The sequence below is a fragment of the Panthera onca genome, chromosome A1 (genome assembly GCF_046562875.1).
Source record: "Panthera onca isolate mPanOnc1 chromosome A1, mPanOnc1 haplotype 2, whole genome shotgun sequence".
In the NCBI taxonomy this organism is placed as follows: Eukaryota; Metazoa; Chordata; class Mammalia; order Carnivora; family Felidae; genus Panthera; species Panthera onca.
Window position 1 is genome coordinate 103220345 of NC_138339.1, and position 25855 is coordinate 103246199.

Consider the following 25855-nt stretch of genomic DNA (forward strand, 5'->3'; position numbering starts at 1 on the left):
TTTATTTTAGAATTCAGTGTCCTTTCCCACATTTAGTATAAATAAGAATGATTTTACTATACCTTTAAAGTACAAGTCAATCTATTTGGCTTTAAATCTTGGTCTTCCATTGTTCTTGATCCATCTACTACCACATAAAGATGACGCATCTACCAAAAAAAAGGTAGACAATTCAAAAATGAAGACAATTTTCAAAAACATTTTTGACCAAGAAATAAAAATGTCATTTACTATTTACATATTATACACACACACACACATACACATACACACTTTATTTTTTTTAAGAGTGGGGGTATGTGCAGGCGAGCGGGGGAGAGGGGCAAAGGGAGAGGGAGAATGTTAAGCAAGCTCCATGCCCAAGGTGGTGCCCAAGGAGGGGCTCAAACTCACAAACCCATGAGATTATGACTTGAGCTGAAATCAAGAGTCAGACACTCAACCAATTGAGGCACCCAGGGAGCCCTCTTAACTTATATTTTTAATATATCCTTTTAAAAGGTCTGTTGACTTAGTATTGTTTATTCTGTCAAGACAAAATGTTTCTGTAACCCAGCTAGTTCTGTCCTGGTAAAGAAAAAAAAAATAGGGGCACCTGGGTGGCTCAGTTGGTTGAGCATCTGACTTTGGCTCAGGTCATGATCTCACGGTTCATGAGTTCGAGCCCTATAACGGGCTCTCTGTGTCAGTGAAGAACCCGCTTCAGATACTCTGTCTCCCTCTCTCTCTGCCCCTGCTCCACTCGCTCTCTCTCTAAAATGAATAAATAATAAAACAAATTACATAAAAAAATTAACATACCATTCCAAGTCGAACCTGTCCATGGTGCTCAAACACTCTGTTAAAATTATGCAAACATTTTAATAGAATGTCCTTTATTACCCCGAAAATCAATATAACTTTTCAAGTAACCAGAATTTTAGTGAAATAAATTATTAACTTATGGGATCCACATAATTACAGGCATTTGGATAGTCCCTGAAGACCCAATTCCCTGCTGAGATGCTAGGTTGCTGGTTCCTTCCCCCTATTCAAGAGTTTAAAGGTCAGTTTCCCTGGAACACAGCTGTAATGAAATACTAAAGAGTGGGTATAGGTGGAGAGAAAGACTTAAAGGAGTCAGTTTTACCTTTTATAACACACTTACAAACAGTTTACATACCTTTTTCTCTTTGCTTTGAAGAGAATATCTTCTATTGTAGCTTTAAGTGATCCTGATTCATCTTCTTTAAGAATCTCCCTATAAGGAATAATGACTCATTTGAAAAGAAAAGCTAAAAATTTATTAATCCAAAAGAAATGAAAATGTGTATCTGCACAGATATTTGCACATGAACATTCACAGTGGCATTATTCGTAAAACCAAATGTTGTAATCAATCTAAATGTCCATCAACTGGTGAACAGAGGAATAAAAACATGGTATACAATATAATGCTATTCAGCAATAAAAAGGAAAGAATTATTGCTACTGCTACAACATGGATGAACCTTGAAAATATTGTTATATGAAAGAAGCCAGACATAAATGACTACATACTATATGATTACACTTATATGAAATATCTAAAATGGCGAATCCATAGAGACAGAAAGTAGATTAGTAGTTGCCTAGGGCTAGAGGTACGAATGGAATTAATCACAAATGGGCATGAAGGATCTTACTGGGGTGGTGAAAACATGTGTTAAATATATTTTAATAAATGTGTTAGAAAAACCAATCACCAAGGAGTGCCTGGCTCAGTTGGTTAAGTGTCTGACTCTTGATTTCGGCTCAGGTCATAATCTCACAGGTTAGTAAGTTCAAGTCCTGCGTCGGGCTCTGCACTGATAGCCTGCCCGGGATTCTATGTCTCCCTCTCTCTCTGCCCCTCCCTTACTCATGCTTGAGCTCTCCCTCTCTCAAAATAAATTAACTCAAAATAAATAAATATTAAAAAAAAAACAGTCACTGGAAGAGAGATAAAGCCGTAAAACAGCACTGAGAAACAATGTTTAAAAGAGAAAGAGAACAAGAACGCCCTACTCACCATGTCCTTTCATAGCCTCCTTCCCATCGCTTAGTTCTTTCAGGTTCGTCATCCATTTCTTCTCTTAAATGTATTATTCAATATCCTGTAAAAATCACTAGATCGTGAATTTTCTAAAAATATTTGCCACCAAATTCATACATTTCAATTTGAAAAGTAAAGAGAGGGAAGCAAACATATAAAGTAAAAAATAAATAAATAAAAACGGAGAATGCAAGATCATTGAATTCTTAGCAATTTATTCACTAATTGTTGTTGAAAATACTTCACAAAATTCTCATGAAACCTTTTCCCATTCTTAGGAAAAAATACAAACATTTATGCACAAATCTGGCACCAATGGAGATAAGCATCTTTTTACAATTTTTAAAAACAAAAATGCATTATAGATGTGTCATAGGATAAGGCCACAGAATTAGGGGAAGTGAGTGAAGGAGTAGATGAAACAAGATTAGCTGCAAATGATCGTTATTATAGCTGAGTGACGGATTCATGGTGATTCACTGTATTACCTGTCCACTTTTGTGTGTGTGAACTTTCTCATTATCAAAAATTTATTTTAAGTAAGCTCTGCACCCAGTGTGGGGCTGGAACTCACAACCTCAAGATCAAGAGTTACATACTCTATTGACTGAGCCAGGCAGGCAGCCCATCATAATCAGAAGTTTTAAAATGAAATTTATTGACAGATCCAACATGGCAGAGAAGGAGGGGGACCCGAAGATCCCTTGTCCGTCAAACAAAGCAGTGTTTAGACCAAAGGACTTTGAATTCCAAGAGTCCCGGCTGCAGAGTGACAGACCCATCTCCAGGGGCCCACGGGGACAACCTGGAGGGCCACAGGTGGGGCCTCAGGGAACCAACAGCAGGCCCATGGTGGAGGCAGGACCCACCTACACCAAACCCCGCTCCTCCATGCCTGGTAATTGCTTATCTACTGGAGCAGAACTGATATGCTGATGAACCAGACAGCCCCTCTTCCAGACCAGTGCTGCCACCGAGATTCCAAGGCACTCAGTGTTTTTGCATTTTCTGATTTAATTCTTGGACAATTCTTATTATATATATTTTTTTTCTTCCTTTTCTCCTTCTTATTTCTTCCCTCCTCTAGTCTGGTTATTCTGGTTGTTGTTTTGTTTAAGCATTTTTTTTTTTTTTTTACCTTCTTACTTTTAAAGTTTTATTTTTTATTTTTTAAAATTTACATCCAAATTAGTAAGCATATAGTGAAACAATGATTTCAGGAGTAGATTCCTTAATGCCCCTTACCCATTTAGCCCATCCCCCCTCCCACAACCCTTCAAGTAACCCTCTGTTTGTTCTCTATATTTAAGAGTCTCTTCTGTTTTGTCTCCCTCCCTGTTTTTATATTATTTTTGTTTCCCTTCCCTTATGTTCATCTATTTTGTGTCTTAAAGTCCTCATATGAGTGAAGTCATATGATATTTGTCTTTCTCTAATTTCACTTAGCATAATACCCTCCAGTTCCATCCATGCAGTTGCAAATGGCAGGATTTCATTCTTTTTGATTAAGCAGACATATTTGATCTATTCTCTTTATACTTGTTCTATATCTCCTTTTTTGTTTTCCTCCCTCTCTCTCTGGATTAACCCATATAGTTTCTCTGACTGGTCAATTTTATTTTCTCTTCTTTTTCTCCGCCCCTGTTGTTTCTCTCTTTGTATGGGATAAGGCCTCTTCCACCAACACCACCCCCCCCCCTTTGATATTTGTTGTTGTTGTTGTTTTGTGGTTTTTTTGTTTTTGTTTTGTTTTGTTTTTTCTCCAGGGATACTTCAACGAACAAATCAAAGCACACCTGGTGGAGGGCCCAAAACATCACTATGAGTAGGAACATAAAAAAACCACAGTCACAACAACAGAGAGTAAGTAACACACTCCAAAAAACACCTCCTGAACGGCCAGGCCCTGGACAGTGCAGCACCACTCTTTAATACAGTAGTGCTCACAGGTGCAGGACACATAACAAGCTTTTAAAACACATAAGAGACAAAAAACTAGCCTTAATGACGAAATGGAAGACTTATGCTCAAAAGAAATTCCAGGAAAAAATGACAGGTAAAGAACTGACCAAAACAGATATAAACAATATATCTGACCAAGAATTTAAAATAATAGTCATAAGATTAATCACTGGGCTTGGAAAAAACCATAGAAGACAGCAGAGAATCTATTGCTGTAAAGATCAAGGAACTATTTCTTAGATGAATTAAGAAATGCCGTAAATGAGGTGCAAAATAAACTAGATGTGGTGACAGCAAGGACTGAAGATGCAGAGAGGAGAGTAAGTGAAATAGAAGATAAAATTATGGAAAAAGTTGAAGCTGAGAAAAAGAGAGATAAAAAACTCTAGACCATGAGGGGAGAATTAAAGAACTAAGTGATTCAATGAAAATGTAAATGTAATAATATCCATATCATAGGAGTTCCAGAAGAAGAAGGGAGAGAAAAAGGGGCAGAAGGTGTACTTCAACAAATCATAGCTGAGAACTTCCCCAATCTGGGGAAGGAAACAGACATTGAGATCCCGGAGGCACAGAGAACTCCCTTCAGACATAACAGGAATCGATCTTCTACACAACATATCATAGTGAAACAGGCAAAGTATAAAGATAAAGAGAGAATTCTGAAAGCAGCTAGGGACAAACGGGCCTTAACCTACAAGGGTAAGCACATAAGGGAAGTAGCAGACTTATCTACTGAAACTTGGTAGGCCAGAAGGGAGTGACAGGAAATATTCAATGTCCTGAATAGGAAAAATATGCAGCCAAGAATCCTTTATCCAGCAAGGCTGTCATTCAGAATAGAAGGAGAGATAAAGGTTCCTCCAGACAAAAACTGAAGGAGTTCATCATCACTAAAACAGCCCTACAAGACATCCTAAGGGGAACTCTGTAAGTGGAATGTTGCAAAGACTACAAAGGACGAGAGACATCACCACAAGCATGAAACCTACAGATAACACAATGACCCTAAATCCCTATCTTTCAATAATAATGCTGAATGTAAATGGACTAAATGCTCCAATCAAAAGACCTAGGGTATCAGAATGGATAAAAAAATAAGACTCATCTATTTGCTGTCTACAAGAGACCTGTTGTAGACCTGAGGACACCTTCAGATTGAAAGTGAGGGTATGGAGAACAATCTACCATGCTACTCGAAGTCAAAAGAAAGCTGGAGCAGCCATACTTATATCAGACAAACTAGATTTTAAACTAAAGGTTGTAACAAGAGATGAAGAAGGGCATTATATCACTATTACAGGGTCTATCCATCAACAAGAGCTAACAATGATAGATGTTTATGCACCCAATATGAAAGCACCCAAATATATAAAACAATTAATCACAAACATAAGCAATCCTATTGATAAGAATGTGATAATTGCAGGGACTTTAATACTCCACTTAACAACAATGGACAAATCATCTAAACAGAAAATCAGTAAAGAAACAATGGCCCTGAATGATACACTGGACCAGATGGACTTAACAGATATATTCAAAACTTTTCATCCAAAAGCAGCAGAATACACATTGTTCTTGAGTGCACATGGAACATTCTCCAAGATAGATCACATACTGGGTCACAAAACAGCCCTCAATAAATATAAAAGAATTGAGATCATACCATGCACACTTTCAAATCACAATGCTATGAAACTTGACATCAACCACAGGAAAAAGTTTGGAAAACCTCCAAATGCATGGAGGTTAAAGAATATTCTACTAAAGAATGAATGGGTCAACCAGGCAATTAAAGAAAAAATTAAAAAATATATGGAAACAAATGAAAATGAAAACACGACAGTCCAAATTCTTTGGGATGCAGCAAAGGCAGTCCTAAGAGGAAAATACATTGCAATCCAGGTCTATCTCAACAAACAAGAAAAATCCCAAATACAAAATCTAACAGCACACCTAAAGGAACTAGAAGCAGAACAGCAAAGAAACCCAAGCCCAGCAGAAGAAAAGACATAATAAAGATCAGAGCAGAAATAAACAATATAGAATCCAAAAAAAAAAAAAAAAAGTAGAACAAATCAATGAAACTAAGAGATGGTTTTATGAAAAAATAAAACTGATAAACCCCTAACCAGACTTCACAAAAAGAAAAGAGAGAGGCGCCTGGGTGGCTCAGTTGGTTGGGCATCCAACTTTGGCTCAGATCATGATCTCACGGTTCATGAGTTCAAGCCCCACATCGGGCTCTGTGATGACAGCTCAGAGCCTGGAGCCTGCTTTGAATTCTGCCCCTCCCCTGCTCATGCTCTGTCTCTCTCTCCCTCAACAATAAATAAACATTAAAAAAACCCAAAAATTAAAAAAAAAAGAAACTTCAAAAAGAAAAGGAGAGAAAAGAAAAGAGAGAGGACCCAAATAGATAAAATCATGAATGAAACTGGACTTATCACAACCAACCCCTCAGAAATACAAGCAATTATCAGAGAATACTATGAAAAATTATATGCCAATAAACTGGACAACTTGCAAGAAGTGGACAAATTCCTAGATATCCACACAGTACCAAAACTCAAATGGGAAGAAACAGAACATTTGAACAGACCCATAACTAGCGAAGAAATTGAAACAGTTATCAAATATCTCCCAACAAATAAGAGTCCTGGGCCAGACGGCTTCCCAGGGGAATTCTACCAAACATTTAAAGCAGAGTTAATACCTATCCTTCTCAAGCTGTTCCAAAAAATAGAAACAGAAGGAAAGCTTCCGTACTCATTCTATGAAGCCAGTGTTACCTGATTCCCAAACCAGACAGAGACTCCCACAAAAAAGAATTACAGACCAATATCCCTGATGAACATGGATGCAAAAATTCTAAACAAGATACTAGCAAATCGAATTCAACAGCATACAAAAGAACTATTCACCATGATCAAGTGGGATTCATTCCTGGGCTGCAAGGCTGGTTCAATATATGCAAATCAATCAATGTGATATATCACATTAAAAAGAAAGGATAAGAACCATATGATCCTGTCAATAGATGTGGAAAAAGAATTTGACAAAATTACAGCATCCTTTCTTAATAAAAACCCTCAAGAAAGTCAGGATAGAAGGAACATACCTAATATATGCTTATATTACCTTATATATTATAAAAGCTATATATGAAAAGCCCACAGCTAACATCATCCTCAATGGGGAAAAACTGAAAGCTTTCCCCCTGAGATCAGGAACACGACAGGGATGTCCATTCTCATCACTGTTGTTTAACATAGCGTCGGAAGTCCTAACCCAAAGACAACCAAACTGGCAAAGAAGTCAAACTTTCACTTTTTTGCAGACAACATGATACTCTACATGGAAAACCCAAAAGACTCCACCAAAAAGCTGCTAGAACTGATACACGAATTTGGCAAAGTCACAGGATACAAAATCAATGTAGAGAAATCAGTTGCATTTCTATACACCAATAAGCAAACAACAGAAAGAGAAATCAAGAAATCGATCCCATTTACAATCACACCAAAAACCGTAAAATACCTAGGAATAAACCTAACCAAAGATGAAAAGGTCTGTATGCTGAAAACTATAGAAAACTTATGAAGGAAATTGAAGAAGACACAAAGAAATGGAAAAACATTCCATGCTCATGGAAGAATACATATTATTTAACGTCAATATTACCCAAAGCAGTCTACACATTCAATGCAATCCCAATCAAAATTGCACCGGCATTCTTATCAAAGCTAAAACAAACAATCCTAAAATTTGTATGGAACCAAAAAAGACCCCGAACAGCCAAAGCAATGTTGAAAAAGAAAACCAAAGCAGAGGCATCACAATCCCAGACTTTAATCTCTACTACAAAGCTGTAATTATCAAGACAGTATGGTATTGGCACAATAACAGACACATAGGCCAATGGAAGAGAATAGAGAACCCAGAATAGGACCCGCAAATGTATGACCAACTAATCTTGGACAAAGCAGGAAAACAGTATCCAATGGAAAAAAGATGGTCTCTTAAGGAAATGGTGCTGGGAGGAATGGACAGCAACATGCAGAAGAATGAAACAAGATCCCTTTCTTACACCATGCACAAAAATAAACTCAAAATGGATGAACGACCTAAATGCAAGACAGGAAACCATCAAAACCCTACAGGAGAAAACAGGCAACAACCTCTTTGACCTCAGCTACAGCAATTTCTTGCTCAACACGTCTCCAAAGGCAAGGGAATTAAAAGCAAAAATGAACTATAGGGACCTCATCAAGATAAAAAGCTTCTGCACTGCAAAGGAAACAATCAACAAAACTAAAAGGCAACCTATGGAATAGGAAAAGATATTTGCAAATGACATACCAGATAAAGGGTAAGTATCCAAAATCTATAAAGAACTTACTAAACTCAACATGCGAAAAACAAATAATCCAGTGAAGAAACAGGCAGAAGACACGAATAGACACTTTTCCAAAGAAGATATCCAGATGGCCAACGGACAGATGAAAAGATCCTCAACATCACTATCAAGGACATACAAATCAAAACCACAATGAGATACCACCTCACACCGGTCAGAGTGGCTAAAATGAACAACTCAAGAAACGACAGATGCTGGTGAGGATGTGAAGAAACGGGAAACCTCTTGCACTGTTGCTGGGAATGTAACTTGGTGTAGCCGCTCTGGAAAACAGTGTGAAGGTTCCTCAAAAAATGAAAAATAAAACTACCCTATGACCCAGCAATAGCACTACTAGGAATTTATCCAAAGGATAAAGGAGTGCTGATTCATAGGGGCACATGTACCACCATTTTTATAGCAGCGCTTTCAACAATAGCCAAATTACGGAAAGAGCATAAATGTCCATCCATTGATGAATGGCTAAAGAAGATGTGGTTTATATATACAATGGAATACTACTTGGCAATGAGAAAGAATGAAATCCTGCCATTTGCAGCAATGTGGATGGAAATGGGAGGGTATTATGCGAAGTGAAATAAGTCAGTCAGAGAAAGACAGATATCATATGTTTTCACTCATATGTGGAACTTGAGAAACTTAACAGAAGGCCATGGGGGAAGGGAAGGGAAGGGGGAAAAAATAGTCACAAACAGAGGGGAACCAAGGGAAACCATAAGAGACTCTTAAATACAGAGGACAAACTGAGGGTTGATGCGGGGGGGTGGGGTAAGGGAGAGGGAAAAATGGGTGATGGGCACTGAGGAGGGCACTTGCTGAGATGAGCACTGGGTGTTGTATGTAAGCAATGAACCATGGGAATTTACCCCAAAAACCAAGAGCACACTTTACACATTGTATGTTAGCCAATTTGACAATAAATTATATTAAAAATAAATAAATATGGGAATGCAAGCTGGTGCAGCCACTCTGGAAAACAGTATGGAGGTTTCTCAAAAAACTAAAAATAGAATTACCCTACGACCCAGCAATTGCACTACTAGGCATTTATCCAAGGGATACAGGTGTGCTGTTTTGAAGGGACACATGCATCCCCATGTTTATAGCAGCACTACCCACAATAGCCAAAGTGTGGAAAGAGCCCAAATGTCCATCGATGGATGAATGGATAAAGAAAATGTGGTATATATACACAATGGAGTATTACTTGGCAGTCAGAAAGAATGAAATCTTGCCATTTGCAACTACGTGGATGGAACTGGAGGGTATTATGCTAAGCGAAATTAGTCAGAGAAAGACAAATATCATATGACTTCACTCATATGAGGACTTTAAGAGACAAAACAGATGAACATAAGGGAAGGGAAACAAAAATAATATAAAAACAGGGAGGGGGACAAAACAGAAGAGACTCATAAATATAGAGAACAAACTGAGGGTTACTGGCGAGGTTGTGGGAGGGGGGATGGGCTAAATGGGTAAGGGGCACTAAGGAATCTACTCCTGAAATCACTGTGCACTATATGCTAATTTGGGTGTAAATTTTAAAAAATAAAAAATAAAATTAAAAAAATAAAAATAAATAAAAAATAAAATGAAATTTGTTATTTATAATTTTTTTAATGTTCATTTTATTTTTGAGAGACAGAGCACGAGCAGGGGAGAGGCAGAGAGAGACAGAAACACAGGATCCAAAGCAGGCTCCAGGCTCTAAGCCGTCAGCACAGAACCCGATGGTGGGCTTGAACCCACAAACCATGAGATCATGGCCTGAGCCAAAGTCGGTGCTTAACCAGTTGAGCCACCCAGGCACTCCTGAAATTTATTATTTATAAATGGTAAAGGCTTATGGCTCAAAATTCAAAAAAGGACACAATATTAAAACTATATTATTATCTCAACTATTGAAAAAAATAAAGAGTGAGCGCACATGCACGCGAGTGGGGGCAGGGGCATGGAGGGGGCTAAAAGCACAGAGCCCGACACGGGACTCAATCTTACAAACTGAGCTCATGACCTCAGCCGAAGTCAAGAGTTGGATGCTTAATGGACTGAGCCACCCAGGCATCCCCATATTTTTGTATTTTTCATATAAGCATGTATTTCTTTAATAACCAGGGATAAAACAGGTAATAGGGGGGTAATCTATTAACCATAACCAAGTAATAAAACATCCTAGTCACTTCTACACTCCCTTCTTCCCCAGTGGAATCTCCATGCCTACCCTACACTTTCACTATCAGCTTCCTTCTTTCATAAATGAAAGATCAAAGGAATCCTAAGGGCCAAGAAGACATTAAGGACAAAACAAATCCCACCACTGGCAGAGGAAAAATTAATTTCTGTAATAAGGATCATATGCAAGACCTTACACCCCACTCACACTATATATATTATATATATATAATATATATTTAAATTTTTTAATGTTTATTTATTTTTGAGAGAGAAAGAGTGTGAGCGGGAGAGGGGCAGAGAGAGAGGGAGACACAGAACCCCAAGCAAGCTTCTGGTTCTGAGCTGTCAGTGCAGAGCCCCAGGTGGGAATGGAACTCATGAACTGACAGATCATGACCTGAGTGGAATTTGGACATTTAATCCACTAAGTCACCCAGGCGCCCCTCCACTTACACTATAGAAAAATACATTTTAAGATCTAAAGAACTGATCTATAAATGGGTTTCTGGAATTAAAATCTATTGACAAGTTGCAAACTGCTTTTGTGGCATCAGTGCTTTCTGAGGCATCTGCTATTATCAGGTATTATTTGCTAAAATTCTGTATGTCTCTCATTTAAGTCACAAACCACTCCCTGGCATTGGAAGAGATCTACTTGTTTCATGGAGTCTGGTGATCTACTATAGTATGAACTTAGGTAGACTGCATGAAATGACAAGTGACTTAATTCTAACATTTGTGTTATTCTAACACACTATGCTGGTGCTTGTAAACTTAATGGTCCATGTAGAAACAGCATATGGCGACTAAACTGAACATTTTGATCCTCCATCAAAGTTTCTGAATTACTGTGAATTACAAAAATCAAAGTTTACATAGTGTTCTTGATGTTTTCAAACTCAAATTCTTAGAAATGTCACTATTGCCAACCGTCCTATCAATATTTAAACTGTTATCTTATTCTTAGTTTCTACTTTTAATTCTCTGAAAGCTGAGAAACAGAACTGACAAGCAGAAGACTGCAAACAGGAACACTTCTGGCTCATTGGATACAAGGACTTAGAGTTGTGTGCAATGGGAAATTACAGAGGTATTAAGCTCCCTGATATTTGCTGATATTCCAAGGGAAGCTGGATGTTTATAATGCATGTTATTCGTAAAGAAAGAAGTTATGCATCCTGGCAAAAGATGTACTTAGTGACCTCTTCGGTCAGCATCTCCAAAAGTTGATTCGTTTCATGGGAATCCAAACCCAGAAGAGCTATTTCTCCTAGGGTAAGCCTGTTGGTGTGATTCCAGGCACATGAGCTCAGAATGCTTCCAAAAACAAATGAGATCTGGACCAAACGTCCCAATTTATGAAGCTTTTACTCACACCTAACTCTGCCAAGCGCTTCGAGCCAGGCACGGGTGATCACTGCCCTGTGTTCAGACTCGGAACTCGAAGAGTCAAAAGGCTGGTAAACTCTGTCGAGGTCACATAGCTGGAGGTAGGTCAAACTCGGACCCAGGACCACAATTCCCAAAACTCGCGTTCTGCCTTAAGGAAGGAAAGCCATTCCCTGGACTACAGACCCACACGCTTCTTTGCAGCTCCCACACGGAAGTTGCCCTCCTCCCCCTCCATACGCTCCCTCCCACTCACGAATCCCTACGAGGCTGCTCGGAACCATTCAGCCTCCGCGCCCGCACGCGAAAGCCTTCCAAGCTGCCGCGCTCCCCAAACAGCCGGTGCCCACCTTGGCTCCTCTAGGAGCTCTAGCCGCGGACTCACCGGTCTCGTAGAATGCCGCTCTACCCGGAAGCCCCGCCCAGTCCGCTCCAAGTACGATGCGGAAATCCTTCCCCTGTGCGCGGCGGCGACGGACGAAACGTTCCGGTTGCTTCGAGCCGGTGCTGGTGCTGGACCCTCGTGGGCGGACACGTAGCTGGAGCTGACTTAGGGTGCGAGGAAGGTCCTCTTACCCCATTTCCAGCGGTTATTCACAAAGAGGTGGGAAGAGTGATCGCCGTCTACCAGGATCTGACGAGCTTGATTTTTGTTATATTATTTCTAAAAGGTTGGCGTGAATGACTGTAATAGCAGCAGCAGCAGCAGCAGCAGCAGCAGCTGGGCCAGAACCTTGATGGACAACGGTTTTCTGGGAAGACCCCGCTGCTCCTGCTGTTCATGGAACAAGTATTATTGAGCACCTGCTGTGGGCCTGCGACAGTTCTAGGCACTGAGTAAATAGCAGTGAAAAACTAACAAATCCTTGCCCTCCTGGAATTTTGCTTCTACCATGAAAGTATTTATCAAGAAAAGCATACTGTATCAAATGGCGATAGCGCCAATAGAAATTAAGCATGGAAGGGGGAAAGGGTGGCAGCTTAAAATAGTCTAGTCAGAGGAACCCTCGCTGAGAAGATGGTTGAGCCATGACCAGAATGAGAAAGGGAGTTAACCATGCTGATACCTAGAGAAAGACCTCCCCAGACAGAGAACTGCAAGTGCTAAGGTCCTGAGGTGGAAACACAATGATGTGTTTCAGGGACTGGGTGAGGAAATGGTTGAGTGATCGCTGCTGAAATCTGGTGGGAGTGCTGAACATTTTAATAACTTTTGGAGGAATGTTAGTGGTTTGGACTAGTATAGTATGGCAGTGCAGCTAGTGAGAAGATTGGATTCTGGAATCTGTTGGATTCTGCTCCAACAGAGCAGATGGGTGTTAGGATCCAATGACCCAGTTTTCAGTTGAGGTGTTGTAAGGTTAGAGTTGCAGTTACTGAGAGGGTGAAGGGGTGGTAAGGACAGTTCAGTTTTGGACAAGTTTGAGATGTTTGAGATGCCTGCTAATACATCTGGAATTACCAGTGTGCACGAAAACTGCAATACCTTAAAAAAGGCAGCTGATGGGGCACTTGGGTGGCCCAGTGGATTAGGTGTCCGACTTCCCCTCAAGTCATGATCTCAGGGTGTGTGCATGAGGTAGAGCTCCGCATCAGGCTCTGTGCTGACAGCTCAGAGCCTGGAGCCTGCTTCAGATTCTGTTTCCCTCTCTCGCTGCCCCTCTCCCCTTTTCAAAAATAAAGAAACATTAAAATTTTTTTTTTAAAAAGACGACTGATGTCAACCTTCTCAAGGAGAAACCAAAACAAGAACAGGAAAACCAGTTAAGCAGAGGCATACAGTCAATATTTTTGAACAAATAGGCTAGAAACACAATGTATTAAGATGACCTAAGGGTTTTTCACGTGTCTATGTGGAAATCCATAAACCTTAATTTTTACAACCGAAACGATTATACCTTGTGACACGTAATTATACATCAGAGAACTGCTCGCAAGCGTGTAAACTCCTTACCCTTTTTATGTATAATCTCCGGTAAAGCTAAAAGTTTCAGAGCAGTTCTGAGCCATCTGAAACACTTTCCTGGGCTAGGGTCCTCAGTAAAACAACATATAATACATTTAGTAACCTATTTGAGGTTGGCTTTTTTTTTTTTCCTCCAGTTGATTCTAGCATTTCCCACACTTGAGAAATGGAGAGGCAAGGCACATCTAGAGCATTGGAAAAAGGTTACTGCAGGAGAGGAATAATAGAAAGGAACTGTATGTGCTGGGGCTTCTTTACTTCCCCATCAGTATATGCTTCCCCGCTGTTGCTTTGTTGGTACCAAAATCTTTCCTTGTGTTCTGGCCCCTCAAAAACATAAATACAAGGCATCCTGCATAGTAGTGGAAAGAACAGACTTGGATTTAAAATCAGTCTCCGCCACACTAGCAGGGTGACCACAAGCAAGTCACAACCTAAGTTTGACCTATAAAATGGGGATACCTTTACCTACCCTACAGGGCTTACACATCACACAGGGGAAACTCCGTTACCAGCATTTTTACTTACCCCCAGAAAACAAGGCCTTACCGTTTATTTTCGGTACTGGCTTTAAAAGGGGGAGGGGCGCCTGGGTGGCTCAGTCTGCGGAGCACCAGCCTCTTGGTTTAGCTCAGGTCAGGATCTCCGGGTTCTTGAGTTCAAGCCCAGCATTGGGCTCTGTGCTGACAGTGCAGAGCCTGCTTGGGATTCTCTCTCTCCCTCTCTCTCTGCCCCTCACTTGCTCACCCTCTCTTTCTCTCTCTGAAAATTAATATATAAAAACTTTTAAAAAATTATAAAAAGGAGAGGAAGAGGGGTGACTGGTTGGCACAGTTGGTAGAGCATGTGACTCTTGATCTCAGGGTTGTGAGTTTGAGCCCCACATTGGGTGTAGAGATTACTTAAAAATAAAATCTTTAGGGGCGCCTGGGTGGCTCGGTCGGTTAAGCGTCTGACTTCAGCTCAGGTCATGATCTCACAGACCGTGAGTTCGAGCCCCGCGTCAGGCTCTGGGCTGATGGCTCAGAGCCTGGAGCCTGCTTCCGATTCTGTGTCTCCCTCTCTGTCTGCCCCTCCCCCGTTCATGCTCTGTCTCTCTCTGTCTCAAAAATAAACGTAAAAAAAAAAAAATAAATAAATAAATAAATAAATAAAATTTTTAGGGGAGCGCCTGTGTGGCTCAGGTGGTAAAGTGTCCGACTCTTGATCTCACCTCAGGTCATGATCTCCCAGTTCATGGGTTTGAGCCCTGCTCTCGGGCTCTGTGCTGACAGCACAAAGCCTGCTTGGGATTTTCTCTCTCTAAAAGTATTTTTTCATGTTTACTTATTTTTTGTTTAAAAAAGATTTAATGTCTTATTTTATTTTTGAGAGAGAGATGGAATGCAAGTGGGGGAGGGGCGGAGAGAGAGGGAGACACAGAATCTGAAGCAGGCTCCAGGCTCTGAGCTGTCAGCACTCAAACTCGAGAACTGTGAGATCATGACCTGAGCTAAAGTCAGATGCTCAACCGACTGAGCCACCCAGGTGCTCCAAAAGTAAACATTTTAAAACAATAAATTTTTTTCAAAAAAATTAAAAGGAGAGTTGAAATTAGCACTGCTGATCCTAGTGCCATTTTTGCATCCCCCACATCATTGACTCTCCTCAGGACTTTTTCTTTGCCCTTCTTACTTTTCCCCTATGCTCCCTTCCATTAACTCCACTTTTTCCTTTTTCTTTCCCTCCATTCCGGTTGGCCATCGTATTCCAAGACGGGATGCATTCCTTTGGGACAAGTGGCCACACCCCCAAGTCCCAAGTATATATCCTGTGTATGTTCACTATCCATCAGTCTGGGAACAACTTTTTTTTAATTAAAAAAGCATTTTTAAAAAATTTTAAGTAGGCTCCACACCCAATGTGGGGTTTGGACTCACGACCCTGAGATCAACAGTCATATGCTTTACGGACTGAGCCAGTCAGGAGCCCCTAAGGAAGGCCTTTGTTTTTAATGAAAAACTAGGAAAAGAACAGGAGTTCCCAATAAATTTAAAGCTTATTGGTGGAGAGGAGGCTGAATCATTTAAACAACTGTATAGATGTTATTCGTAGATCTTGACTCAAGTAGGAGTGGTACTAAGGCAAAACAAAAAATGCATAAATCCATGGATTATAATCTCTTGCCATAATTATGACTGACATAATATTCTAATTGTGTGCAAATGGGTAGAATAAAGAAATGGATCTAACCTAGCCTAATGTTTCAACTAGTAAAACTCGGGGACAACTGTGAAGAATGAAACAGTTCTTTGCCCATGGGTAGCTGGACTCAGTCCACTGAGTTAAGAAATTTATGAAGAGCTCAGCCCATGTTATTAACCTGAAATTCAGGGTGTACAACTTTGGAGAATGGGAGAGGTGAGCCTGCCTATTCCAATGCCTTTATTTTTTATTTTTATTTTTTAATGTTTATTTTTGAGAGAGAGAGCACAAGCAGGGGAGGGGCAGACAGAGAGAGAAAGAGACTGAGACACAGAATCTGAAGCAGGCTCCAGGCTCTGGGTGTCAGCACAGAGCCCAGGACAGAGTTTGAACTCAGGAGCTATTAGATTATGACCTGAGCTGAAGTCAGACACTTAACTGATTGAACCACCCAGGCACCCCTCCAATACCTTTAGATAGAACCTAAATCATTCCAGAGAAAGACTCACTGAAAACCTGCACAATTGCTTTTAACAGTACCTAATAGTCCTTATTTTGATATGTAAATCCATCTTTTAAAGCACCTGTTCATTATCCATGAAGTTGTGGCTAAGCCTAATGCAGCTGTCTAGAATTCAAAAGAATTTATAGCCTAAGTTTATAAATTCATAGCCTAATTTATAGCACCCAGCACTGACCAAGCATATAGGGATTGGGACGATACATACATTCTTAAAACACTTTTTGCTTTTTAAAAGCTTGTTTAAAGCATCACCTTCCAGGGGCACCTGTGTGGCTCAGTCGGTTAAGCGTCTGACTTCGGCTCAGGTCATGATCTCATGGTCCGTGGGTTCGAGCCCCGCATCGGGCTCTGTGCTGACAGCTCAGAGCCTGGAGCCTGTTTCAGATTCTGTGTCTCCCTCTCTCTCTGCCCCTCCCCCGTTCATGCTCTGTCTCTCTCTGTCTCAAAAATAAAGCATCACCTTCCAGCTTTGGGAGATAAGAGCCCTCATTTATTACTGCCCGACAAGGACTGTGGCTAAGTCCCACATGAACCTTAATAACAACTATGAGATCAGGTACAAATAGCTCTCACACAAATAAGCAAACTGAAGGAGAGGAAGGGTAAATAATGTGTCCAAGGTCAAATAATTGCTGGAGGGCAAAGCAAGAACACAACAACCCAAGCAGGGAAGAGCGAGCTGGTCCTGTGGCAGCAATTAGAAATCTTGGGGAGGGGCGCCTGGGTGGCGCAGTCGGTTAAGCGTCCGACTTCAGCCAGGTCACGATCTCGCGCGGTCCGTGAGTTCGAGCCCCGCGTCAGGCTCTGGGCTGATGGCTCGGAGCCTGGAGCCTGTTTCTGATTCTGTGTCTCCCTCTCTCTCTGCCCCTCCCCCGTTCATGCTCTGTCTCTCTCTGTCCCAAAAATAAAAAAAAAAAAAAAAAAAAAAAAAAAAAAAAAAAAAAAAAAAAAAAAAAAAAAAAAAAAAAAAAGAAATCTTGGGGAGACGCCTACATTTTGTTGCAGTCACACACACACAAAATCAGTTATGTTTCCATGCTTTTCTCTAACCACAAAGTGGCATTATTTTAAGTGTTTTCTAAAAACTACCCAAGTTACTTGGGCATTTTTATGAAAACTATTATCATTAAAAGAAATGTTAATATGAGACACAGAAGGGATAATAAACCCCTGTATCTAATTCATTTGTCTTTTTTTTTTTTAATGTTTACTTTTGAGAGAGAGAGAGAGAGAGAGAGAGAGAGAGAGAGAGACAGCGTGAGTGGGGGAGGGGCAGAGACAGAGGGAGACACAAAATCCGAAGCAGGTTCCAGGTTCCAAGCTGTCAGCAAAGAACCTGACTCAGGGCTCAAACTCATGAACTGTGAGATCATGACCTGAGCCAAAATCAAGAGTTGGACACCTAACCGACTGAGCCACCCAGGTGCCACTGTTCTTACCCTTCTTTACACACACACACCCACTCAGATCTTTACAGATACTTCAGATATTTCATATGAAGCATTTTACATTAATTCAAAGTACTTAAAATGCACTTACAATTAAAATACAAAATTTTATTAACACCATACAGACCAATCTCTTCTTACCCAAAACATTAATTTAGTGACAGTCAACCTAGAACAGGAGTACAGAGCCTATTATTTTCAACAGATCAAGCTTCCAATCCTAGTTTAATCACTTGCTAGTACGTGACAGTGGACTAATCTACCACATTATTTTTCTTTCCTGTAAAATAAGAATGAGAAATGATAACGTCAATAGAATGATATAAGGAATAAGTGATAATTTCACGTGTGTATACAATGTAACTTTTAGTATAAGTACCAATAGACTTAAATTTATTTCACAAAATAAAAGGCATATATGACAAAACTAACACCTGTCATTTCTTGGTGGTGGATATATGTGTTTAAGTTTATTCATTTTTGAGAGAGAGAGCGAGCAGAGAAGGGGCAGAGAGAGGGAGGGAGAGAGAGAATCCCAAGCAGGCTCCATACTATCAGCGTGGAGCCTGACGTGAGGCTCAAACCCACAAATCGTGAGATCACGACCTGAGCAGAAACCAAGAGTTGGATGCTTAACCAACTGAGCCACCCAGGCACCCTGGATATTTGTATTTTTCATTTTCTATACTTCTTTAAATTTTTCAAGATAAAGAGAAATTAAAATATTGATTTTGCCTTTTATCACAGAATCACCTACGTAAGGGAATCACTGTATGCAATTAACCTTTACTAACGACCACATCCTTTCACAACAGAACGTATGGAATGTTCTTTATAGAAGACAGAAGCACACATAAGAATCTCAGGTCAGAGGGGCACCTGGATAGCTCAGTTCAGTGTTGCCTCTTGATTTCCGCTTAGGTCATGATCTCATGCCTTGAGGGTTCAAGCCCTATATCGGGTTTTGAACTGACAGAGTGGAGCCTGCTTGGGATTCTCTCTCTCTCTCTCTCTCTCTCTCTCTCTCTCTCTCCCCTCCTCACTCCTCACCCATTCTCCCTCCCCCCACTCACACATGCTCTTTTTCATTAAAAAAAAAACAACAAAAAAACTTAAAAAGAATCTCAGGTCAGACATGGAAGAGACTTCTGACATCTAACCTAAATCTCCTTTTTCCAAACTAGAAATATGCCTGGGTGCTTCTTTAAAGTTACATCCAGCTGGTTAATACCAAGCAGTCTTTAAGTACATTTGAAAAATGACTTTCTTGTTTTTTTATTTCAAAGTTCAACCTTATGACACAAGTTTACAATGGAAACTCATGCTATTTGGTTTTCTGCATTCAGGTGAACTGAACAGTACTATTTTGTCAGAACACTGGCAATTTTGCCATCTTCATAATCTAAGTACACGAACTTCCAAGAACAAAGAGATTTATATTTTAGCATGCATAAAAATGAGTTAAGTTCCTCAAAAGAGTCCTTGCCATTTGGTGTGAATCCAAAAGGCATGAAAACTATAAACTACTACCTTTTGTAGTAAGTATGTACAGCACACGGAAAATTAAGAATTTCTTCAATTTGAAGAAATGAACAATGTTATAAAAGAAACATTATTTTAAGGTTTATCTTTGGAAAATGATTCAGACTTGTATATAATGTCTGAATTGCATACTAATGATTAAAGGTTATTCTTCCAAAATTTTCACAAAAAGCACTCTAAACTGGCGGGGGGGGGGGGGGGATAAAAACAATCAACTTGGCTAGCTATATGCCCACTACTATCAGCTAATTTTACTTTACTAATAAAAATTTTAATTAAAAAAAAAAAGTGGTGAGACCAAGGGCACCATCTGAAATAATTTGATGTTTTGTTGTATTGTGCTGTATTCTCAGACAAATCAGCCTTCTTATAACTGAAAGACTGGGAAATTCAGCAACCAGCACAGCAACCAATATAGTTTAATGCAATAAACTATATACTCCGATAAAACTGAGTGTAATTTTCCACATCTTCATATCAACAGCACGAATGATGTCAAACAAGTATATGAAAGAAAACACCAGGTTTAATACCTTATAAAATATGTACAGAACTTGAATATTCTCTTAAGATACAATCCAAGTCACAACCGAATTAGCAATGTAATGAGATATTCTGATATAATGAAAAAGCCTAGTTGGTTTAAAAAAAGGAAACAAACACACATGTAAACCATAAAAGATTTAAAAGAATTTTAAAATACACAACCAAATTCTAACCAGGTTTAAACTGTGATTTTTAAAAAGTGAATACCTGTATGTATTTACAATCTTTAAGTTTCACCATGTGTTATTTTTACATGATCTTTATTATCTGGATAGCACACAACAATGAAAAGCTCTTTTAACCACTTATACACAGAAAACAAAAAAATGAATAGGGAGGTTGAGAGAATGCACTAGCCACAGGAGCTAAGGGAAAGGCCAAGGGACTTTAATTAATGGAGTCAAGTCGTAAAACAGACTTAACCAAAACTATAAGCCAGGAAACAGGCAGATTCACTTCAGAGCCTTCACTGCAGGGACCCAGTCTCCCTACCTGAAAAGAAATGATTATAAATAACAGTTCTGAAGACAGATTTCTGGGAGGAATGGATGAGATCACCAATGTGAACTAGTGAGTGCACTTAGGTGTTAAGAAAACACTGCCTGAGTGTGCAAGTTCATAGCACAGTTCACCATGGGACCTGCCTTCAAGGTTTAAAAACCTCAACCTATAGTCAGTCCTTAATATAAGAGCCGAAGTTTAAAGTACAGAATCCTTAATTGGAGTGTTCAGCCCAGTTGATTATCAAAAGCTATTTATAAAATGCTTCAATACTGATGATATTAAACTGATGATAGTAAAGCCACCAAAAGTATGTAATGTGACAAAGGTTTGTCTTCCTGGGTTAGAATCCAGTCATTTTGCCTTCTGACAACATTGCAGAGATGTCAAATAACTTCTTAATCTCTCAAACAATGTGGTATCATCTGCCTTCTATGTCTTCTGTCTGTCATAATCTCCAACCATCTTCTTGATGTGCGACAATTTACTCTTCAACTGCTTGCAATAATTCCTCTTACTTTTGTAATCTGCAGACTTGGGGCAAAAAAAAAAGCCAAGTAAACTTAACAAAATAAAAACAAGTTGTGTTAGCTGCTAGGAAGGCAGAGGTGAGCCAAAAAACCACAGAATATTAGTCAAATGAAATTGCTAGGGTGTTGAATAGAGTAATATGCACAGTGATCTGGCAGTTTCTCTGACCATTCTGACCCAACAGGCAATGGATTCTTTTTGCTTAGTCATATCTTCTGAGTTTTACAAAACATATACTAATTTCTAGTGATTTATAAAGTGACCCCAAAAATTGACTCACCTTTCTGCTAACACATCATCTAAAAAAAAATCAGTACCGGTTTCAGATTCTGTGTCTCCCTCTCTCTGACCCTCCCCCGTTCATGCTCTGTCTCTCTCTGTCTCAAAAATAAATAAACGTTGGGGCGCCTGGGTGGCTCAGTCGGTTAGACGTCCGACTTCAGCCCAGGTCACGATCTCGCGGTCCATGAGTTCGAGCCCCGCCTCGGGCTCTGGGCTGATGGCTCAGAGCCTGGAGCCTGCTTCTGATTCTGTGTCTCCCTCTCTCTCTGCCCCTCCCCTGTTCATGCTCTGTCTCTCTCTGTCTCAAAAATAAATAAACGTTAAAAAAAAAAAATTAAAAAAAATAAAAATAAATAAATAAACGTTAAAAAAAATTTTTTTTTTAAAAATCAGTAAAACAGGGGTGCCTGGCTGGCTCAGTGGATGGTACATGTGACTCTTGGTCTCTGGGTTGTAGGTTCAAGCCCCATGTTGGGTGTAGAAATTACTTAAAAATAAATAAAATCCTTAAAAAAAAAAAATCAGTACAACAAAAACTGGCGATATCAGTTGACTTGGAAAAGGAGGAATGGGTAAAGAGACAGGAAATTTTAGTATATATTCTTTAATTTTATTTTTTTATTTTTTATGTAATCTCTATACCCAACATGGGGCTTAAACTCACAACCCCGAGATCAAGAGTCATGTTCTACTGACTGAATTAGCCAGGCGCCCCACTATATAAAACTCTTGCATTTAAAATTACAGTGTTTTGTGACTTCAAAAAATTTTAATATAAAATCCTTTAAAAACAAAGCTTTAAATCAAGAAAGATTAATAACGCCAAGTGTTTACAAGGATATGGAGCAAAAGGAATATGCACACTTCAGTGGGAATATAAACTGGCAATCCAGGAAAGCTGTTTGACACTATTTAAGCCAAGGTTAGACAGACAGACCCAATGACCCTGCAATTCCACTCCCAAATATATCCTTAACATACGTGTGCAGATGTGCACAGACACATTCAAAAATGTTTTAAGTTGCATTAATTATAAAAGCCATAATCTAGGAATAACCCAAAGGCTCACTAAAGAAAGAATGGATGAATCAGTTGTCTTTTATTTACCAAGTAAAAATAAATGAGCCATAGCCACACACAAAAATATGAATGGGTATTCAAAAAGAGCAAAAGAAATTACACATGAAAAATACATACTATAGATGCCATTTACATCAAGTTCAAAATAGGCAAAACTCATTTATGATGTTAGAAATTAGGATGGTAGTTATCTGTGGGGAGAGTAAAAATTGGAGGGGAGTTCCAGAGGGGGTTGCCTAGGAAACTAGGAAATATATTTCTTCATCTGGGTGCCAGGTACAAAGGTATATGGTGGTTGGTGAAAATTTACCAAGTTGTGCACTCAGAATTTGTGCAAGTTTCTGTATGTATACTTCAACTTTAAAAAAAAAAAAGCTTGGGGCACCTGGGTGGCTCAGTCGGTTGAGCGTCCGACTTTGGCTCAGGTTATGATCTTGTGGTTTGTGGGTTCAAGCCCCACATTGGGCTCTGTGCAGACAGCTCAGAGCCTGGAGCCTGCTTCGGATTCTGTGTCTCCCTCTCTCTCTGCCCTTCCCTTGCTCGTGCTCTGCCTCTCTCTCTCTCTTTCTCTTTGTCTCAAAAATAAATAAACATTAAAAAAATAAAATAATCTTAAAAAATCAGTATTGGCTATAGTTGCAAACAACTGAAATTAAGGTCCTAACTTCTCAGGTACAGTTTTCACCTTGTAATGATAAGGCCTTTTGTCATAATCAGTGCTTGTGTGACTAGGTATTCACAGTCATTCCAAAGGTTAAATAAAAAACACATACTAGAAACATTCTCTCCGAAAGAATCTTACAATCTGGAATACTTACTCCCTTCACTTGCTTCAGTCTATTGTACTCATCAGCAGCAGCCTATCAAGGAGAAACACAATAGAATATGTTCAGGGGGGAATCTTCTCTTTCAAAAATGACATTCCTGATGTTATATTCTGGAGCTAAAACTGCCAACAATACCCCAAATACAGGAAATTAAAATAATGAAGTCTTTAGGTCCTTAAAGCTATTATTCATATAGTCAGCAAGAGAGCCTGGAGGAAGCCAGGACAGAGGAATTTAAGACCTATTCCTCACATTCCATTCCCATAGACAGGTAATGGTTCTGCTGCTTCTCATCACTCCCCATGCGGGTCCATGGGCCGTGCTGACCCCACAGAGATCTTCTGTAAAGTGTAGCTCTCATCTGGTTATACCCCATTATGAAATTGGTCTGAACTCCCAGTAACTACCCCGTGTATGCATATTACATACATCGTTAAGTGAACATGTTGTATTATAAATAATTTGAGCAACAAAATAAAGTAGTATTGGATTATAACCCAACGTATAAAATAGATATATTTATGAGTCAATACTGGTATAAGTGAATGATTAAGTAAATGGGAGGAAGTAACCAATTTCTCATGCACAAGAATTCCAAATAATTTGTGTAGGTACACAGTCTTTAAAGAGCTGGAACATAATTCTCCATTCCTTAGGTGTGATCTATGCATAGTGACTTCCTTCACTATGAAAGTATGGAAAGGGGGATTAAAAAGGAAAGAGTAACTTTCATGGACAAATGTAACCTCAGCCGGGGGGGAAGAAAAGATAACTTTTTATCAAAGACGGTATGTGTCTAGGTGCACTTTTGCATGAAGGGGATATTTAAACAAACATTTTGGTGACAGTCAGGAGGCAGAATTTAAGGTAGTTTATCTTTCTGTACCCAATTCTGTAATGTTTAATAGTTTACAGAAAGAATGAACAGTGTTTTAAAATAGAAAAAATAATCCAGCTATTTTATTTTTAAACAGGAAGGGATATATGTACATAGCCTTTTGTTTTCTATTTCTTACTTAACTACATTAGTACACTCTTCAATTTGGAAAGACTTTCATCTGAGACTGGACTTCAATTATTTCTCAATGAAATCAATTTAAAAATTACTAGCAAAATCTGAATCAACATTAATAGAAAGGATACTGTATCTTCATAAATTAGAATGACATCATATATAATATACAATTATCAGGTTTGAATTTACCATGTAGTCTTCACTGTCTTCTCTATAGTCATCCAACTCTTTATCCAGACGAGAAAGTTCTTTATTGATTTCATCAAGTTCTGCCTGTAAGCTCTTGTATTCCTGCAGGCCAGTGTCAAAACTTCTCTTGTAGAGTTGTCTTTGTTGATCTGAAGTGATAGGTGGATATTCCCTAAAAATTCAGTGAGAAAATGACTACTTTTGATTCCAGCAGACATAAAATCCAGTATTTCTTCAGCCAAGACAATAAAGCTGGTGGGATGTGAGAGTGACATTCTCCTGTTTTCTTTTTCTTGCTTATGAGAGGAAGGTAAGAAGCAAGTGAGTTCTCTTAAGAATGATTCTACTTAGAGGCGCCTTAATGGCTCAGTGGGTTAAGGGTCTGACTCTGGCTCAGGTCATGATCTCATGGTTCCTGAGTTCCAGCGCCCGCACTGAGCCCTCTGCTGTCAGCGAGGAGCCTGCTTCAGATCCTCTGTCTCCCTCTCTCTCTGCCCCTCCCTTGCCCGCACTCGCCCCCTCTCTCTCAAAAATAAACATTAAAAAATGTTAAGCGTCCGACTCTTGGTTTGGGCTCAGGTGATAATCTCATGGGTTGGGAGTTTGAGCTCAGCATCTGGCTCTGAGCTGACAGCATGGAACCTGCTCAGGATTCTCTCTCCTCTCTCTCTCTCTGCCTCTCCTGTACGTGCACTCTCTCCGTCAATCAATAACCAAATAAACTTAAAAAAAAAAAAAAAAGAATGAATGATTATATTTCTACATCACTGGTTGTGGTTTTAAAAATACTATGCTTAGGGGCACCTGGGTGACTCAGTTGGATGAGTGACGGACTCTTGATTTTGGCTCAGGTCATGATCTCACAGTTCCTGAGTTTGAGTCCCGCATTAGACTCTGTGCTGACAGTGCAGAGCCTGCCTGGCAATCTCTCTCTCTCTCCCTCTCTCTCCACTCCTCCCCTACTTGTGTTCTCTCTCTCTCTCTCTCTCTCTCAAAATAAATAAACTTAAAAAAAATTTAAAAAGGGGCACCTGGGTGGCTCAGTTGGTTAAGCATCTGACTCTCGCTCACACACTCTGTCTCAAAAATAAATAAAAACATTAAAAAATTAAAAAAGAAAATACTATGCTTAGGGGTGTCCCTGGGTGCCTCAGTCAGTTGAGCACCTGACTTGCTCTCAGTTCAGTCTTGATCTCAGGATTGTGCCTCATGTTGG

At 39.6% G+C, this 25855-nt stretch overlaps 2 protein-coding genes across 5 annotated transcripts in view; both read right to left on the reverse strand.

The window, feature by feature from the left end:
- LOC144612689 (general transcription factor IIH subunit 2) overlaps nt 1-12442 on the reverse strand; it is a 34970-nt gene extending 22528 nt beyond the window's left edge. Inside the window, exons 1-5 of one of the 3 annotated variants that reach the window (XM_078449144.1) lie at nt 12356-12442; nt 2030-2114; nt 1163-1240; nt 802-838; nt 63-149 (exon numbers count right to left, since the gene is read on the reverse strand). In XM_078449144.1, the coding sequence (XP_078305270.1) occupies nt 63-149; nt 802-838; nt 1163-1240; nt 2030-2085 (258 nt within the window). In that variant the 5' untranslated portion in view covers nt 2086-2114; nt 12356-12442. Of the gene's footprint in view, nt 1-62; nt 150-801; nt 839-1162; nt 1241-2029; nt 2115-11991; nt 12259-12355 lie in introns of those variants that run through there. The other 2 variants (XM_078449145.1, XM_078449146.1) reach the window with 2 other exon arrangements.
- Nucleotides 12443-20176: 7734 nt separating this feature from the next.
- OCLN (occludin) overlaps nt 20177-25855 on the reverse strand; it is a 54180-nt gene continuing 48501 nt past the window's right edge. For both annotated transcript variants that reach the window (XM_060635617.3, XM_060635616.3), the window contains exons 7-9: nt 24640-24811; nt 23427-23468; nt 20177-21249 (exon numbers count right to left, since the gene is read on the reverse strand). In XM_060635617.3, the coding sequence (XP_060491600.2) occupies nt 21148-21249; nt 23427-23468; nt 24640-24811 (316 nt within the window). In that variant the 3' untranslated portion in view covers nt 20177-21147. The remainder of the gene's footprint in view (nt 21250-23426; nt 23469-24639; nt 24812-25855) is intronic.